Raw genomic sequence first — 19,516 nt, 5'->3', positions numbered from 1 at the left:
AATAGAATCACTAAGTTAATAAATGTTGACCCTTGTATGGTAATGTAATTATGTAATAAGCTAATATTCCAACGAGGACTAAATGCTTGGGAAAATAAATTGACAAAATAGCTCGTTTTCACGATCGACTACCCATATGGAGATTCAAAATTGTGTGACCTTAATGTCAACGGGCCAAATAGTTTGTGAACGGGTCAAAGAAAAATGCTATATGTTAACTGTATTATTGCTAATTGGGTCAATAAATAAGTGGGTCTTCCAACTTGGGCCACAGGTCCATAAGCATTGTAAATAGGGAACCCATTCTTTTAGGTATGTTTCAAACGATACGATTGGCAGTTGTATTTTACAACGATTGACGATTCAATGAACAGTTGCTTCCATTTGTATATCGGTTAGAAATGTACATATGTTTGTGTCTGTAAACAATTAATTAACGTTCAACCCATTCAAGTTAATTATATTATTAAATTAAAATATCATCACAAAAAACTCTATCCTGCACATAAATTACTCGTACTTTTTATCATATAAGGTAATTAGGCCCTTTCCTTTTCTCAAGATGAAATTTATTCTCTTTCGTCTATTATGATTTTATCACTCAGTTCCTTAAAATATTTACAGAATCCTCCCAGTAACGTCATTAAAAATACCCTCATCAGAGCTTTTTTTTTGTTAACTTGAATCGTATATATATGTGCTTCAATTCATCACAGTGATACGGGTCTGTTTGTTTTTTTAACCAGTGTTGAGTGGATTAAGTGAGCATTTGAGTTACCAATCTCAATCTATCGAAATCCATGTTGGCTCCACTGGTTATCGCTACGACATTGGTATTCTTGAGGTTATAGTATCGGCAATATGCTTCTGCCCCAGCAAGAGCAAGGGCACCAGCTGGTTCAAGGATACTCCTTTTCTCCTCAAACATATCCTTCAAAACAAACAAACATATTATTAGCCTCAAACTATTAGTCCATTTGAGTATATATATATAGATACAGATATATATATACAGATTTGCTAACCTTTATGGATGAACAGACAGCGTCACGGCTGACAAGGACTACTCCATCAATTAACTTCCTACATAGGCGAAAAGTTTCAACACCAACCTCTTTCACTGCAACGGCGTCTGCAAAGCCACCCACTCGATCAAGCATAACTCTTTGGCCATGATGCAACGACAAAGCCATTGCATTTGCGTCATCAGGCTCTACCCCTATAATCCGTACCTGTGTAATTTTAATTAGTGACATATTTTGAACTTTTAGCGTGTCAAGAAATACATTTTTTTTCATAGGTACTGAAAACACTCACCTCTGGTAAAACCCGCTTCACATAGGCAGCAACACCAGCTATCAAGCCACCTCCACCCACAGGCACAAATATGGCATGTATCGGGCCTTGCAATTGGCGTACAATCTCCATTCCAATAGTTCCCTGGCCCATTATAACATCCACGTGATCAAAAGGAGGGATGAAGGCGCGATACTCCTCCAACGCCCTTTTTTTGGCATACGTTTGTGCTTCATCGTATGTGCCTCCCACAAGAACAACTGTTGCGCCCAAATCCTTAACCGACTCCCACTAAATGAATATCATGAAATACGAAAAATTATCACAACTTTTTAACAGATCAAAAGCTTATCGTACGTCATACATAACATGAAGCAAACATAGACCTTGATTTGAGGCGTTGTAAAGGGCATGGCAATCAGTGCATTGGAGCCTAAAATCTTGGCTGCTAAAGCAACCCCTTGAGCATGATTTCCAGTAGAAGAGCATATGACGCCTTGCGCAAGTTGTTCCTTTGAAAGCTTTGCCATCATGTTATATGCTCCACGAAGTTTGAACGAAAAAACCTACAACCGGCCTCTATTAGTATATATCAAAAAAAATAAAATAAAATTGGGAACTACTGCTTAATTACCGGCTGAGTATCCTCTCTTTTCAGCCATATATCAGCTCCAAGCCTCTCCGACAGCTTTGTCGCGTGCTGCAGGGGTGACTCTACCGCCACATCATAAACCTTGGTAGTCAATATGCCGGTCAAGTACTCCATTGCACCAATCGGCGAGTCACACACACAACCATCCGGGACAGCTCCCACCATACCTTGTTCATACTGCAACGAATCCGGAGAAAACTGTAGTAATGATGTCTGAGGTATAGCACAAACTACACTACTACTATTGATGATGGCTTTTGTAGGGTACGAGTTTTCAGCTGATTTCGACAATATGGTTGTAACAAAAAATACACTTGGGTTGCGGCGGATGGGAGGCAGTAGTTGACGTACGTTACATGGACAATACAACACGGTCGCCATCATCGATCAATAGTACTGTATATTAATAGAGTGATGATTGTGAATTTTTGTAAGCATCAAAGCTAGGTTGGCACCTTTTATAAAGTTTGCTAAGCACAACATTTCCATCATTAATATACAATTTGGTTTCAGTTCGATCGTACAAGGAAACTAGTTGAATAAAAGAATTTTAATCGGGCTTTTGAACAGTAATGGAAAGTTTGAGTTGAATTTGACCCCGGTAAGTATTAAACGAGAACTAGACTTGCTTGTTTGCATCCTCTTATCTATACTTCTATAATAAAAAATAAATAAAAAATTAGTTATGTGATGAATCATATAACAATAGCAACGAACTAAAAACTTTGCTATACTATATCATATATAGATGTATAATTTAATGTGTACAATATCAATATATATACATGAAAAATTGTACAAATCAATCTTTTATGTGACCTGTTACAGCTAAAATGAAGTACTAATATTTTTAAGCCGGAACTTTATCTATCGTTATCACTAGCTCGTCTTGTTAAATAAATCACTATTGCTTCGTATACTATATATATTAAGGGGGAAGAGAATATGAGGCTGTTAGGTATCAAAGTTGGGTGAAAAACCCATCACATACCTTTTTTTAAAAGATAAAAATCATGAGGACCATGTATTTATTTAAAATATTAAAATATTAGTATGTTAGGGATTTTTCACCCAAGTTGGGTGCATAACAGCATCATACTCACTTTTTCCATATATTAAGCGTAGCTAGGAACCTAGTATATATAGTGATCATGAAACGTGTTATAGGTTGATATATAACCAAGTGGCCGGTGTGGTATTAATGTTGAATCCGTTGGTTTTAGACTTTTTATTTAAATATACATTTAATTATATTTGGTTAGGTTCAAAACAAGGTGCATCGTACAATACTACGAGTACAAATTTATTTATACTATCTTATCTATATTTATACTATATTAACAAATAGTTCTTGTTTAAAATTTTAAGTTTTGAACATTTACTTTCTCAAAATGTGCATCCTATTTATTCTATATTTACCTAAAATAACTATAATATTTTTTTTCTCTACTCAAATCTCAACCACTCATTTTTTTCTCTCATCCATAAATTATTTATTTCCCTAATTCATTCAAAATCGTTTATCTCAAAGACAGTACATCGATAAATTATAAAAATTATATTGGTGTTCTTAAAATTTCATGATCTTTCATTAGAAATGTCATTCGATATATAATTTCAACAAATTTTTAAATCAAAGGGCAGAGCCCGTCAGGTAGATTACCCCATCACCTCCACATCACCACCTCGTCATCACCGTCGCAACGCACGGGTACCTTTCTCTCGTATCATATAAAAAAAATAATACTCTCTCTCATAAATGTTGAAAATATAAGCACACGAATATACATAATTACTTAATTTTTATTTTAATTCAAATGCATTCCTATCTAAACCACTCACACACTCTCATCTCAATTAATTGAATACGTGTAATTTTTTTTTAATGTTGGCTACTATTAAAGTCACGTTATCATCATGGTATCTCGCTTAATTGATTGTTCGCTTATATTTTTTTAAAGTAATCACTACATCGAACGCACACACACTGTCAATGATATCCGTTGTAACGCGCAGGTAGTATAAATTTGATATATATAGCCTTTAATTATTACCTTTGGGGTTATGGAAATCAGTCTGCCCCGAATGCTGAATGCACATCTAGTTAAGCAAAGTGTCACAATTAGAAAGTATTGATAAATCTCGTTGAGTTAGTTTGCAACTTAATTAGAATCTCTATATACAAAAATATATTATCGACAAGTTGTGTATTCAATTTCTAGGGATCGGTAGTAGCGTAACGTAGATCACTACTCTTCGTTAACAAGTTGTGACATTAATTGCTGGGGATAGTAACCTAAACTTCTAACTTAGGAATTTCAGATATTTCTATCATTTAAACACGGATCTTGACTTATAGGCACGCTGTTAGTTGGGCATTAAGAGGTAGAGGGTTTTATTAACTCCAAATTTATAAATGAGAAGATCATTTACATGGGTTTGTCTTCGTTACTTGTCACTGGATTTCATCACGGGCCAATTCAACATGTTGGCATTTTTTTTTAAGTTGCTACATAATGGAAAAGATAGAGATCCTCTTGTATTTAAAAATAAACATGATGACCATCGCAATTTTGACTATACAAAGTTTAAGTTACGAAATAAACCATCAGAACTCTTCTTGATTATGGATTTTATTAATGACAATTTTAACTGGTATTGTCGAACGCTTTAAAATATAGTATTTACGTTCTAATCATGATTATTCAGATGCTCAATATTTCCACCTATGATTATTAACGTGAATAACTAATTATATTCATAGAAGTCGTTACAACAAGTATTTGAATCAAGTTGTTCGATCAACAAGTATTAATGACTTGTTCTACAATTTATCACTTTTAATTTCACTTGCATCCTGTATAATCATAGCAAATGAAAAAGGAAATAAGGTGTCTTGTACCTTATAGGGCTAACCCACTTTTGGAACTTAGTTCTAAACAAAGTCAAGTTTGATACACTCCCTTTAATGATAAGGTTTTCAAGCGAAGTTAAGACAACGCTAACATTCGTAAGCACTTCTGAACGAATTAAGATCTACTGGAGTTGAAATCAACATGATAGGTTATGTTGGCCAATTAAAAAAAAATGATACATTGAAAATTGGTCCAACTATTTTGGAAAACAAAGGCATAAGCCTTGTTTGTTAACTACTAGAAAAAATTGGGGGAGAAGTTCCTCAACTTGACTAGTCAAGTTAAAAAGATCTTAACCATTGAATGTAATCAAAAGTCAAGATTTAAAGATAAAGATATAAATCTTGACTTTTGATTAACATCTAATGGTCAATATTTCTTTAACTTGATCCCTGAAGTTGAAACTAATTTAAAGGATCTCCACCCAAAAAATTGGACTTTTAATAGGGATATATGAAAATATATCAGATAATAAGTGTGTTCTTCTTTCTATTTTTTGTCCAATATATAGAATAGTTGCTTATAAACTATAATAATATCTCATAGCATTGGCAATTTATTTAACCTAAAAGTTCATAGATAACACCAAACAAAAACAGAACCACACATAAGTCTAGATACCAACTACATATAGTTCGTTGCCAACGTCTGTAGCAACAACTTAAACCCCAACTTAAAGATAAAAAGCAAAAGTTACAAGTTATGAGAAACTAATAGGTAGGTTCGATTCAACTAAAGAGCTACTGCTAAAAACTTACCATTTGTGAGTTCTGGAGACAGGTTGGTGTTGATCTGTATTGATTTGAAATTTCGGTTCAGGACCATAACCAACTCCATCTCCATTTTTGCTCTTAGTTGACGGCTACGCCGTTAGATAAGATACGGGGATGAACAGACGAGTCTTGGTTGGAGACATCGGTTTTGAAAACCTCGAGTACTTTCACAGCTTCATCCACCTTATTAGCCAAAGATTCAGGTGATTCCAAAAGTATAAGCAGTTCGGCCATTTCCATCTCCAAAAGCATTCCAGTGATCTTTGTAGCAAGATCGGGCTTTATTTGAAACCATAAAATTAAAAGACATGAGATTCATAGTACAAGTCTACAAGAAATTCCTCCTAAAACTGATTTTTAAATGAAAGTTATTATTATTAAACTTGTAAAAATTAGTATCATATCTAAAAATGAACGGAAAGATTTTGTTGGTAGATCCAACCACAAGCCCATTCGGACCTTTATTTAAATGAAATTAAGATTTTGACCTGTTATGTCCAACTTTCCATTTTGACACATCTAGTATAAACTTTAACAATACCTTGAGTTCGTTGACAAGAGGATAGAGGCGATCTCCTAGAATTCGCTTCTGGACCTCTGGGGAAGCATCAGAAAGCACACTAGTCAACGCCTCTGTTCCCTCACCTAATGACACATCAGAATTTGAAGCAGTTCCCTTATTAATGATACGCACATATCCATTTGGCATATACTTGACCTGTCCTGCAAGCTGAAAAATGAATACCATAAAAAAATGAACACAACAAAATATGATACAACTACGTACAGGATAGAACGCATGCATGTGATTGACAATAAACTACCTTACATCCCTTGAACTTGCCAAATACATCAACAAACTATGCTACAGACTTAGACGAGTCATATTGGAGAAGGATCACAGTTTGGAGATAGTAACACCAAATGTAAAACGATTCGGGGTTAAATAATATAGAGTCAATAATATATGGTGAGCATCTATATATCTTTATTACTAATTGTGACAAAGCGATTTGATAAAGGATCTTAAAAGCAGCACAGACAATTGTGCTGTGATGTGAAGAGTCTTGTAAAGCTAATAACAGTTTGAGATACAATATTGGTGATCATCAATAAAGCCCTTTAGTGATTCAAGTTATGGAATTTTGAGGTCATAATGCAGGGCTCGATTAATGCCAAATTCTTCTGTTTTTCTATCATAAGAGTCAAATACAAATGGAAATCATTGATCAAGAATGATCTTCAAGTTACCATTATGGACCATGATCAATTTTATGATATTGAGTATGTACTTACCAAGTTTATTAAATCATTTTCAAGAAGTTTATCAACACTCATGATGACAAAGATTTAGAGATTTTTTTGAGATGATTCTTCATAGACTCAGGATAACCCAAGTTGTCAATTCTAACCAGGATTGTCGTTTTACCTAGAGAAAGGAGAGCATGTAACCAAGAAGCCGGTGATAACAGATGACCCTGACTGACGTACTGCCTACCTGTTTATTATTTCATGATACACGGTAGAAAACTTACTATCTATTATTGAGAAAGTCGAGACTGATTCTTTATAATCTTCTGTTATCCTAACTATGTTTATGATAACCGAAAACAATCTATATCGGAAAATTTTAGAGAACAGATTACTAGCTAGTATCAAGATAAGAGCAGAATAAAATGTCAATAAATTATATGATCTGATGCCACAATATACAAAAAAAATATCTAATACAATAGAAAGTCTTGCATACCTGTTGGTTGCTAGATGCACTTGATGTATGAATAGGTTGCTGCAAGTGAGACACATATGGAGCAGTAAGACCACTTTGTGGTTGCTGCATATGCCCATTCATTCTCCCTCTAATTTGTGTGTACGGTCTTGGACCAGCGTTAGGAATCTGAAAAGATACAATTTATCATCCCCATAATAAGATCAAAAAAAAATATTAAAGAGAATCTCTTTCGACACACTAATACAATATCACAATCAGTTCTCAAATAACCACCTGAAAAGAATAAACATGCATGGTAAGCGTATCAGTAAACTTACAAAAGAGGGTGCAGATGGCTGAAAAGCATGCCTTGTTGGAGGTGAAAACCCATTAGGCCTCCACCCCTGCCTCACGCCCGAAGGCTGATATATCATCCCTGGCTGTGAAGGTACTTGTGAAATGTAACCAGAAGGGGTTGTATAGTAAAAAGGAGGATAACCTCCATGAATGACAGGAGACGCGCCTAATAGTTCGGCCAAACGTTGTTCACGTTGAATTTGTAACTGTGCTTGTCTCTCTTCTTTTCTTTGAGCAAAGGCCACATACAAAGGCTTTCGATGTAACATGTACCCTGCAAAAGCACCATTAAAGAAGTATAGCAACGTTAGGTAGCCAACAAATATTCATACTGCATGAAAGAAGCTAAAACATAAGCAAATATTATAATTTAAAGATAATCATATAAATAAACACAATTAACAAATAACAATAGAACATACTCGTATATGGCACTTAACGCAAAAGAAAAGCTATACAAAAATAACATAATATAAAGTTACTTCACCATGAAAGGTATTCACAGCCTTGCGTGCTGCTTCTGGTGTTGAGAAGCAAACAAATCCGAAACATTTGCTTTGTCCTTTATCATCACACATCAATTTAGCAGATGTAATTGTACCACATTGACTAAAGTGTTCTTGCAACTCATCCTCAGTAACATCATCATCAATATTTTTGATATAGAGATTTGAACCCTAAAAGGAAATAAAGTTCATTGATAGTTTGAAAAATAAATTAGTTACATATAATATTAGTTCAATGAAGAGAGTTATGACACCAGATCCTGTTAAAGTACCTGATATTTCGACATTTGTTCTTTCCTCTTGTCCTCAAATTGACGTCGCAGAATCTGTTCTCTCTCCGCTTTCTTTTGAGCTCTGGCAACGTATAAAACCTTTGAACCTGCATTAAAACAAAATTAAAAGGGTAGCTCCATAGGTGAAAATCCGTCTATAAAGAAGATTACTTACATTTGCAAAATGATGAAATATAATAGCTTACCAAGACTAAAGCCGTTCATGGCTTCTACTGCCTTTCGTGCATCATTTGGGTTCTCAAAGTTCACGAAACCAAAGCCCTTTGATACACCATTGTCATCTCTTCTAATAATTGGGCTAACAATTTTTCCAAATTTAGAAAAGGTTTTCTGGAGAATATCTTCTGTCAGATCTGAATCTAGATTTCTAATGTACAGATTTGTGTACTTGGCATTAGGACCAGGTAAGATTCGGTCACTTTTTTTCACGAATTTTCCTACATATCTGCGAAAATATAAGATGAGATGTAAAAGTCAACTATCAACCATGCACGTACACAAGGGGCAACAAAAAGATCCAAAATCGAGATACAATATTAATAGGACACATACATTTGCTTGCCTGCAACGTCAGAGCCATTAAGTTTCTCAATAGCAGCATTTGCATTTTGTTCAGAATCAAACTGAACAAAGCCGTACCCTTTGCTTTTACCATCCTCAGATACAGCCACTTTACAAGACAATATATTACTGAAACTGCTAAACAGTTCTTGAAGTTGGACATTGTTAAATGACCCGTCTAAATTCTGCAACCAAATATACCATATACACTTTAATCAGATTCAAACATTGAAATATTCTCTTACCCATATGCTAACACGACGGCCCAGAAATAGCTTCTTTTTTTAGCAGTAGTAATTATGCATATATATACACACATATACTGATATTACTCAAGCAAGATTTACAAGGATTATGAATAACAAAACCAGTTCAGAAATACCTTGACAAACACATTTCCGATGCCACTTCTTCTCACATCTGGGTTGCGATGGGACCATGTGACCCTTATCATTTTCCCATAATATATGGTGTTGTTTCTTGTCTCGATAGCGTGAATAGCTGGTCGAATCAAGTATAGTAAATGCAAGTTTAGAGGAGCAAATGTATCAAATTTGGTAGATAATAATGCTAAAGAATCAGTTGAAAAGTTAAGAAAAAATGGACTATTAATACATACAGTAAATTGAAGATGATTAACATTTCTCAGATTAAAATACTCGAGACCACAAAGCATATGGTCCATGTCTCTATGCAAGCATAATAGCATGAATTCGAGTACCAAATATATAGACGACCATTTAAACGCTTATGTTTATATAGTATTTATTTCCTTTACAACAAGCCAGCCTCTTATCCAAGATTATCATTTTTGTGACTAACAACACCAAGAGCTATATGCAAATACACATCGAATATCACAAATGAGATAAAGTATCTTTGCATTTTTCTTAAAACACATTGATGCACTTCTCACCCTAAAACAAAAAAAAAACAAAAAAAAAAACAGGTTTTTTGACACCAGATGTAGTCGTTGTATGTCTCGTTTGTCGTCACTATAGGCTTTTGGCGACGACATTTTATGACGACCCATGTTGTCATCATGCAACTACACGTCGAATATCATAAATGAGATAAAGCGTCTTAGACCTTTTCAATTCAAACACATTAATGCACTTCTCAGTCATCGAAAACATATGCTAATTCCCGCGTTCAATTTAAAAAAGGCAACAATAATGTCCAAAATAAGTTATATGACCGCGATACGCTTTTTCATTATTACATCGCTTTTCCATTACATTTACTTATATAACCGCGCCGCAATGTGTACAAATTAGGAAAGTACATTCGTATTATCCAAACAGGTGACAAAAATTTGCAACCTTTATAGTATTAACAATAAACACCATCATAACAGAAAACTCACATTTTTAAAACTAATAGCTTTCGCAACTCCAAAAATGACAAGTACTCGTATTAATAAAAACACCATGATAATCAGACCGAAATTGTCAACTTTGACTGTATATATTTTTGTTTGTGTCATATAACACTTGATATAACATATATGAATTGATTGAGTTTTAAATGTACTTTTCATTAATATAACTTTCATCAACTAATATATAACACAAACAAAGATATTAACAGTCAAAGTCAGAAGAAAAAGACTTGACCAGTCAAAATAGGACAATTTAAATTGGACTGAGAAAGTAAATAAATAAAATGTCATTCTCAAATTTTAAATCAATTTTTATGACTTCATATACTTAATTATGCATATTTCTGTTTCATCACAGTTCAAAACCCACAAATAATATATAACTTCCGATTTATAAAAAAAAAAGTTTATGATTCTTTTCATAATTTACAAGAACTTACTACATGCAAGTTTACATACACAAAATCAAAGAAGAAATTTCAAATTCAAATTAATGTCACAAAATCATTTATCAAAAACTATAATTCATAATTTACTTATATTTAAATCGAATAGATGCATATGCATGTATGTATATTTTGCGTGTACTGTGTGTGTGTAGACATAAAATATAGAAATAGATATAGATATATACCATCTTGTCGAGAAAAAAAGTTGGCATATCCATAACAAAGAGATCGACCAGTTGATGAATCACGACAAACACGAACAGATGATAAGGTCTTGTAGTCTGAGAAAAGATTGGTTAGTTGTATATGATCAATTATGGGGTGCAAGTCACCGACATACAATGATGCTAGTTGTGGGTTTGCCGCCACAGGTGGTGGTGGTGGTAGTTGTGGCGGTGCCGCCATTGTTGTTTTGATATATATTATTACACTGAGATTTATTATTATTATTAAATTAGTAGTAGTAATAAATTTTCCGATGAAAATGCATATATGTTAGAGAGAATAATGAGGGAGAAGGGGGAAAACCAAATAGGCGTTTCAATGTCAAAATTGAATTCAAGTACTCACATATATAGAGTAACAGAGAGAGGGTAAAAGTTAATTTATGGATACTTTTATATCAGGGACATTAAGGATATTTTTCAATCATTCATCATCACCACCACTATTTCCATTACCATCATCTCGGACCATCACTTTGATCCTCTAACGACGACGACGACTATCGTCACTACAACTTACACATATGTAAGTTTATACATGTGTGAATTAGTTACATGTCCCTAATGGTCCCTAATTTAAGATGTTCCTAAATTAATTCACCACACAAAGAGAAAGGATATATGGGTTTCATATAATTTAATGTTTTTTATCTTCGTTTCATTTTAAATGTCTATATTTAATTTGATCGTTTTTTTTTAGATTATGAAAAACCGAATAGGTATTTTTAGATATTTAAACTTAGATATAAAACTCTTACATACTAATTTTTTTTAATATTTAGTATATAATGGATAAATGATTGAGTCTCATAATTTTTATGTATAATAAATTTTTAATATTTATTGTAAAATTAATTAATAACTTTTTTATGGATTAAATACTAAATATGAAGGGTTTCATACCCAATTTTAAATACATAACAACCACATATTCTCATTTCTCTTATATTATACAATAATTAATATAAATTATATTATTAAAACATACGTGTAAAAACATAATATGTTATATAGGGATTAGATGTTTACTCTTAAATCATGGTTAAATTGATCCACGAAGATTCATTGAAAAAAACCTTATTATTTTATTTATTTTATTTTAATATTTGTTTTATTTTACCTAAAACCTCATCATATATTTCATATCAATAGTTATATAAAAGTTCATTCATATACATGCTTAGTGTTATATAAAACAAACATATTTTTTCAACTGTTAAAATTGAAAGAGAACAAGGGAAAAAACTTTAAAAGGACTATTAAAATTTGATGGGAATATTTATTTTATTTTATTTAGTATTTATTATGGAATTAAATTGAATTGAATTTAATATTACTTTAATGTTATGTAATTTGTTTATTACGGAGTATTACTAAAATTTAATTGAATCTTACTTTATTACGATTTTATTTAATTTTGTAATATGATTTTGAATGGAGGTTTTAAATGGTGGGAAATTGAAGATACATTTTACTGTGTTTAACACTTTTTTTCTTTCTCTTTTGAATGTTCAGATTTTATTCACACGACCCCCACATAAAACATATACAAATCGATTTACATCTCGTTTTCGTCATTTCATTTCGACATTTTGAGTTAATTACATATAAATCCCTTCTAAACCATTACATATATCATACTAGCTAGAAGGTTGCCCACACGTTACATCGACAACGGTTTATAACGTGTAAGATGTCATAACGGTAATATAGGCTTTTGAAGATACCTTCATGACATACGACGATGAGGCATTTAACCGTGGTTATCAATCTAAATATAAGTCGAGGATTAGATGCAAAAAATAATAACTGCAAAAACTAACAATTCTAAATATATTTGTTAGGGTTATTTAGGGGTAGTTTTGGGATATTAACAAAATTGCTAAATTTTCTAAAATAGATAGTCAATTTATTTTTTAAAGGATTATAGATATAGATATATCCAAAACATGTTTTAAAATCATTGTACATCATGCTTTATATATATATATATGGGGAAAATTAGGAAACCCAAAACTTACAGAAATCTTTAGGAACTTTCTTTAAATTTAAATTATTTACTATATTTATATCTATATTTCCTTATAAAGCAAACTGGCTTCAAAAGAGTAAGAATCTGATGTGACTAAAATGGCCTTCAACTTACTACATCTATACTCCCATATCTACCCGGTTAGATTAAACTACCGTCACTAATACTAAAAATAAAATAAAAAAAACCCTCTTTGTCTCGATCCCTTCCCCTAGTAGAAACACACAAAAAAACCCAAAATTGATCGATCACTTTCTCTCAAATCTACCCCTTCCCCATGTCTCTCCCTAAATTGATCCAGCAAATGATTTGCCATACTGCAGATTTCGTCGAAACCATTCATTGATTCGTGATTGATTTATTAATTACGTCATCAATCCATATATACACCATATTGCAGATCGATATATAGTTGTCATCGCCACCAGCAACGATCTATTAATTATGTCATCAATCGATATATACACCATATACTGCAGATTGATATATACACCGCCATCAAAATGTATGATTTATTTTACAACCTACTGTTAATTATGTCACATACATCTGTTATACACCCTATGTATGTATATATATACATACTTTTATACATCGATTTGGGGATAATGATAATTTTATGTTTGTTTATTAGAATTGTTGATCATGGATGTTTTAAAGAATGGATGGATGGCCACGATGAATCTGGTGCAAATGATGTTTAGCCATGTGTTCCTCCTGAAAATGAACGTTTCTTGGATGTTTGAGTGTTTGCTTTGTTGAATTACCATACTCTCAAATGACCGTAAAACCGATCTTTTCTATTATATGTTATTCTAATTTTTATCTCCCTTTGAATGCATATTTTGGCAGGTTTGATAGGTAGAAATTGTCATTGGCGTGCTCTGAAGCGTTTTAGCAGGTTTGATAGGTAGAAATAGACATTGGCCGATTGGTGTGCTTGATAAAGTTGGACGTGTTGAGGTTATTTGTATCTACACCAGGAACATTAAACTTTTCGAAGATGTAAGATTTATTTTGTGTAAATGCTTGTTGTATATTTATTCACATTCGATTGACTAATAACCACTATTTTTGTTAATGCTTTGATTAGGTAATTTAAGTATTTTTGGTAAATGATTGTTATGAACAATGATAACTTTAACTATTTGGTAGAGTTAAGTAATTGATATTTTTGGTTTCTATTTTTGGAATCCTACTTACTTTTGACAGAAATTTTAGGATTCTACTTATTATACAATTTAGGTCATCTTATTTGTGGTTTGGGTAAATTAGATGTCCAAATTTTCTTAGACCATAATTGAGATATCACTAAGGAAAATGTTAGGTTTACAAACTATTTACAAACATAAAGTTATAAACTGATGTGACATGTGAACTGAACCAATGATATTTGATTGTGTTTTCTCTCTCCTTTTTCTGCCCCTGATTTTAATTGGTGGATCATGAGTTTGTAAGAATTTGTTTGTATTTTGTTTATACTCTAACATCTCTCTATCACTAATTCCCCCATAAGGATGGATTGGTAACTTTTATATTCAAATGAAGCAAAATGTTGCACTCTCCCCAAATATCTATTTATTGCAGGAATGTGAGTTACATAATAGTTCCTTCAAGCCAAACAAGATAGCTCATGGTAACATAAAAATTGTCTCTTGGACTCTCACGAGGTAAAAGTTGCCCCTGTTGTACAAAGGTTTCATGGGTGTGTTAATGCTCTTCATATGCTCCCTATATTGTGGTCATTCAAGATATATATTGCGAGGAGATCATTAGGTGTCATAGCTTTACAAAAGATTTACAGTTTCATATTTCTACTGTTAGAAAGCTTTATCATTAATAATGTAATTTTCTCCCAAAGTAATTTGGGATGATCTCATTAGGTTCCATAGTATAAAAATGATAATTTACCGCTTTTTAAATAGCCTATTGCTTTGAGGTGGTGTGTTTTAAAGAAAAAGTCAGAGCACGCTCATTGGATGGCTTGCTTGGCAGTCTCAACTAAAAATGTGCATTGTGGATGTTGGGAATAATGTGGTGGATTATGAGTAGATATTTGCATAGTCTTTAGTATATGATGAGGCTAATGTGCTTGTGCTATTATGTTGCAGCCTGCAGGCATACTCTTGACTAATATAAGGCATCAGATAATAGAAAAGATGTGATGTCTCATGGAATGTTGCAGCCTGCAGTCATACTCCAGAATGTTGTATGATATGTTAAAATGAATGAGATCACTGGATTAACATACACATGTTTTTGAATATTTTGGATCAGTGGCTCGTGTATTGTTTATATTTATATAAACTTTCTTTAAATTTAAATTTTTTACTATATGATTGTTTAAACATGTTAATATGACTATATAATTGCTTACAAATGTTCATATAAATATTTATATATTGATTTGATCATCACCAATATTATAAAAACATTAATTTATATAATATTTGCACATATGATCAACCTATACATGTGTTCATATCATTATTCGTGCACATGTAATATAAAATTCATGTCTGTAAAAATTTTATAATAAATAATAATTCATGTCTCTACATAATTCAAAAATCTAAGATTGCATTTAAATAACTCAAAAAGTAACCAAAAAACAATCACCGGGCAAAGAATAATCAATGATCGAGGTTGATCTAAAAGGTTTTTAAATATATATGATACTTTAGACTAATTTATGTATATTTGTGTAAAACAATAATTATTGTAAGTGACTAATTTGTGTTGTGGAAATATCACTTTCCATTATTCTTGTTTGAAACACCATGTTTTTGCTATTGCAATATATTATGTCATATCAAATTACATCATATGATTATACATATCAAAATACATCCTATAATTATATTTTTCTTATATTATGTCATATAATAGAATATAATGTAACACTACATGATATCACTTTGTGTTAGTAACAACCCAACCATTTGATATACACAATTATACATACACAAATTTTTATGGAAACACACTTAAAACAAAAACCAACCATAAAAAATTTAAACAAACTTAGTGTATGTTTGTTTTTGAATCATTAAATTGATTGAATGAATAAAATGACTTAATGATTAAATAATGTCTATACATATTAAGTAAATACAATTGGTGTTTATAATTAAGTCAATAACAAACAATTTTAATTGATTGATTTAATATAATAAGTACTTTTTTTTATTAAGTAAACAATTTTTTTTAATTAAGTCAAAAACAAACAAGTGAGGGCTTATATACAGATAAATTTAAAAAAAAAAAGTAACATAAAACACATTTAAACATCATCATGTGACTACATGGACCAACAAATGAAGGCTAGAGGTACCATTTAAACAAACAACCAATGGAGTGAAACCCCAATGGTACCATCATCATGTGACTACATGGACCAACAAATGAAGGCTAGAGGTCATAGGTTGAAAACTTGTCATCTTGTTATTTCATGTGTGAGGATGATGACTTACCGGACATGAGTTCTATATGGTATGCGCTATGGATACCAAAACAATACATAGGACCTGAGGGTTCCAACAGCTATTTACCTTTTTTTTTCCACATGAACAAACAATAATTCATATAAAACAATAAAATGTAGTAATAAATTACATCAAAACATATGCTCAACACAAAACAACAAAAATATGAAAGAAGACGAGATCCACATTAAACAAACCCATTATTTTACGTTGCAATCATTAGAAGCAAAAAATGATAGAAATATTTTTATTTTATTTTTAAAGTGTGAGTAATATCGAGTTGAACATCTATATCTATATTATTTTATAAAAATTATCACACACTCTCTCTTAAGACTTTTTAATACTCTCTCTCATAAAAATGTCATTATATGAAATGACCATTATACCCTTAATGAATTAATTAATTCTTTCTTTTATTCATTAATTTAAACATATAAAATACTTATAATACCTTTAATAAATTAATTTAAAACATAGACTAATCAACTTCTAAAATAACTACAGTACCCTTTTTAAATAAATTATATCAACCCGGCTCGTGATGATTCGGGTCGCGGACGGATAACGGGTTTCCTTCATCTTTTTTCAGTTTTTGGCTTGACCCGGCCCGATCCGCACAACCCGTGACTCGAAAATGCAACAAAAGCTTGACCCGTGACCCAACCCGTTAGCCCTTCGGGCGGATGAGTTCCGAGTCAGATCACGGGTTTCGGTTTTTTTCCTATCCCTACATGGTAATATATAAGTATACTGGAATAGGAAATTCAATTTCAACATATCAATTATCAATATTTAGTAGTTTTTTAAACAACATATCAACCTATAATAGTTATTTTATTGTTTAGTGTTTAGCCTTGTTAAGGTGGTTTAGTGGTAGATAATTATATGGTTTAGTGATAAATAATTCTTTTTTTATATAAGAGGCATTAAGTTCAAAATCTTTTTAGCTAAAATTTTAGGTAACTACAAAACAGTTCAAACATTCACATGGATAATTTGATTTTATCACATATAATATAACTGAGCTAAAAAAGTGTCTTGTTAAGATAATCCAAATTAAAAAAAAAAAACATTACGTGTTTATTTAGAAAAATACTACCTCTAAAAACATGTTTGACCTTTTTTTTTTTAAAGAAAGAGAAATGGAATATGATAGGTCTCTTTGCAAATAATTTTAATCGTTATCGATATTATTTATCCATTATAAAATTTTTACACACTTAACACTTAGAAAAAAAAAGCAAATAGCCGTTTGGTGTAACACTAAAACATCACATCATTTTTTTTCTTCTATTTTAATCATTTATAAATAATATTCTTTTGCCATTCAAAAGCAATACTTTGATTTTTTTCATGCATTAGTTGGGTATTAATAAGTCACGTAATGTAATAGTTAAGCATGGAGATTAAAAATTAACTTAGGTTTAACGATATGATAAAGAGAGCCACTCTATTTTTTTTAGGTAACATTCAATAGATTTTTATTAATAGAAAAACTAACTCGAAACTAAAGTACAAAATACAAAAAGAAGAAAAACAAAACATTAAGAAAGTGCAAACAAATAACTTTGAACCAAAACTGGAAAGACTAAAAACTGAAATTGCATCATCTATTCCGTTCATGTTGAGATTGGTAGATCGGTTTGATAACCATAGAATCATAGATAGCTCGTATTTTTTAGAAGTATGTCACTACAATAAAAACTTTCTAGAAAATGAATGGTAAGATTTACTGTTTACTTCTTTTTAAACGTTCAAATTATACTTTTATAGATTTTTTAACATATAAAATACTTTTGTTACTATTATTTGTCTTAAAATAAAATAAGAATAATCTACCAATAAACTAAAACAGGATTGACATGTCTTTGAAATGACACGTTGCGTAATCCTTGATTGACATGTGTTTTTAATTTATTTATTTTTTTAAATTAACTTTTTTAGTTGTATATAAATTCATTTCCTTATTAGACTTAGAATTAAACTCTAACTCTTAGGTTAATAAATTTATTGTCAATAATAAACTCTAATTGTCATTAGTAAGTTGTCTCTTTTTCTTTCTCAATTATTTAACTCCTATTTACTTATATAGTTATATTACTTATAATAAGTTATTAACATGAGAACTTCAAATATTTGAGTTTATGATCCGATATCACAAGACTATTTGTTATCATCCATATCCACTATGCTTACAATATCCGATTTTGATGTGTTTCTAAAAACTTGAGGTAAATTCAAAATTGTATTTAGTTTTTAGAAACACAAGACTATTATATTTATCATTAATGTTTATTATAATTTAGTTTCAATCATCGATTTACTTTAACAATAATTTATTTTATACTCACGAAATCATGTATGAGACATATTTGAATTTCTTTATGATACAATCTATATAGCTACCGTATATCATATGGATATTAGGACTAGTTACGTATATAAATAATCTTAACATAAAATAAAACTATAAAATAAGTAAAACGATTAAGAATTACTCGTATAAAGCTTAGGGTATTTTTAGCTTAAGTAGTTGTAGCTTTTAGTTCGAGTTGTAAGGTGTAGCTTTTAATTCGAGTTGTAAGGTGTAACTTTTTTTCCTTCTAAAAGTGTTTGGTATGATAGCTGTAGTTGCAAATTCAAGAGGTATTAGTGTAATTTTAAAGATTAAAAGCTCATTCGAAAAGCTAAAGTTCCTGAAACGTTACTTCAAGTAACGTTTTATTTTAGAGCTTTTTCTTTCAAATAAAAGTTAAAACTAGGTGTATCGCTTTTAATGTTTTATGAGCTTTTAATTTAAAATAAAAATTAAAGTTTATTAAAAGATTTTGAAAAACTTTTACCAAATATAGCCTTATGGTTAATAAGCCACAAAAAT

General features: G+C 31.2%; 1 protein-coding gene and 1 pseudogene across 1 annotated transcript; both read right to left on the bottom strand.

Moving 5' to 3' along the window:
* Positions 1-508: 508 nt before the first annotated feature.
* LOC122583673 (threonine dehydratase 1 biosynthetic, chloroplastic-like) lies at positions 509-2,329 on the bottom strand. Its single transcript, XM_043756052.1, has 5 exons — positions 1,931-2,329; positions 1,683-1,862; positions 1,318-1,587; positions 1,026-1,232; positions 509-931 (listed from the first exon to the last, which is right to left on the bottom strand). The coding sequence occupies exons 1-5, from the start codon at positions 2,327-2,329 to the stop codon at positions 758-760; spliced, it is 1,230 nt and encodes a 409-aa protein (XP_043611987.1). The 3' UTR covers positions 509-757.
* A 3,166-nt stretch (positions 2,330-5,495) lies between these two features.
* On the bottom strand, positions 5,496-11,299 carry LOC122583671 (annotated as a pseudogene).
* Between the last annotated feature and the right edge of the window lie 8,217 nt (positions 11,300-19,516).

The sequence above is a fragment of the Erigeron canadensis genome, chromosome 9 (assembly GCF_010389155.1).
Source record: "Erigeron canadensis isolate Cc75 chromosome 9, C_canadensis_v1, whole genome shotgun sequence".
NCBI lineage: Eukaryota > Viridiplantae > Streptophyta > Magnoliopsida > Asterales > Asteraceae > Erigeron > Erigeron canadensis.
Note: the sequence above shows the minus strand (reverse complement) of the source record. Positions and strands in the feature narration are given on the sequence as shown.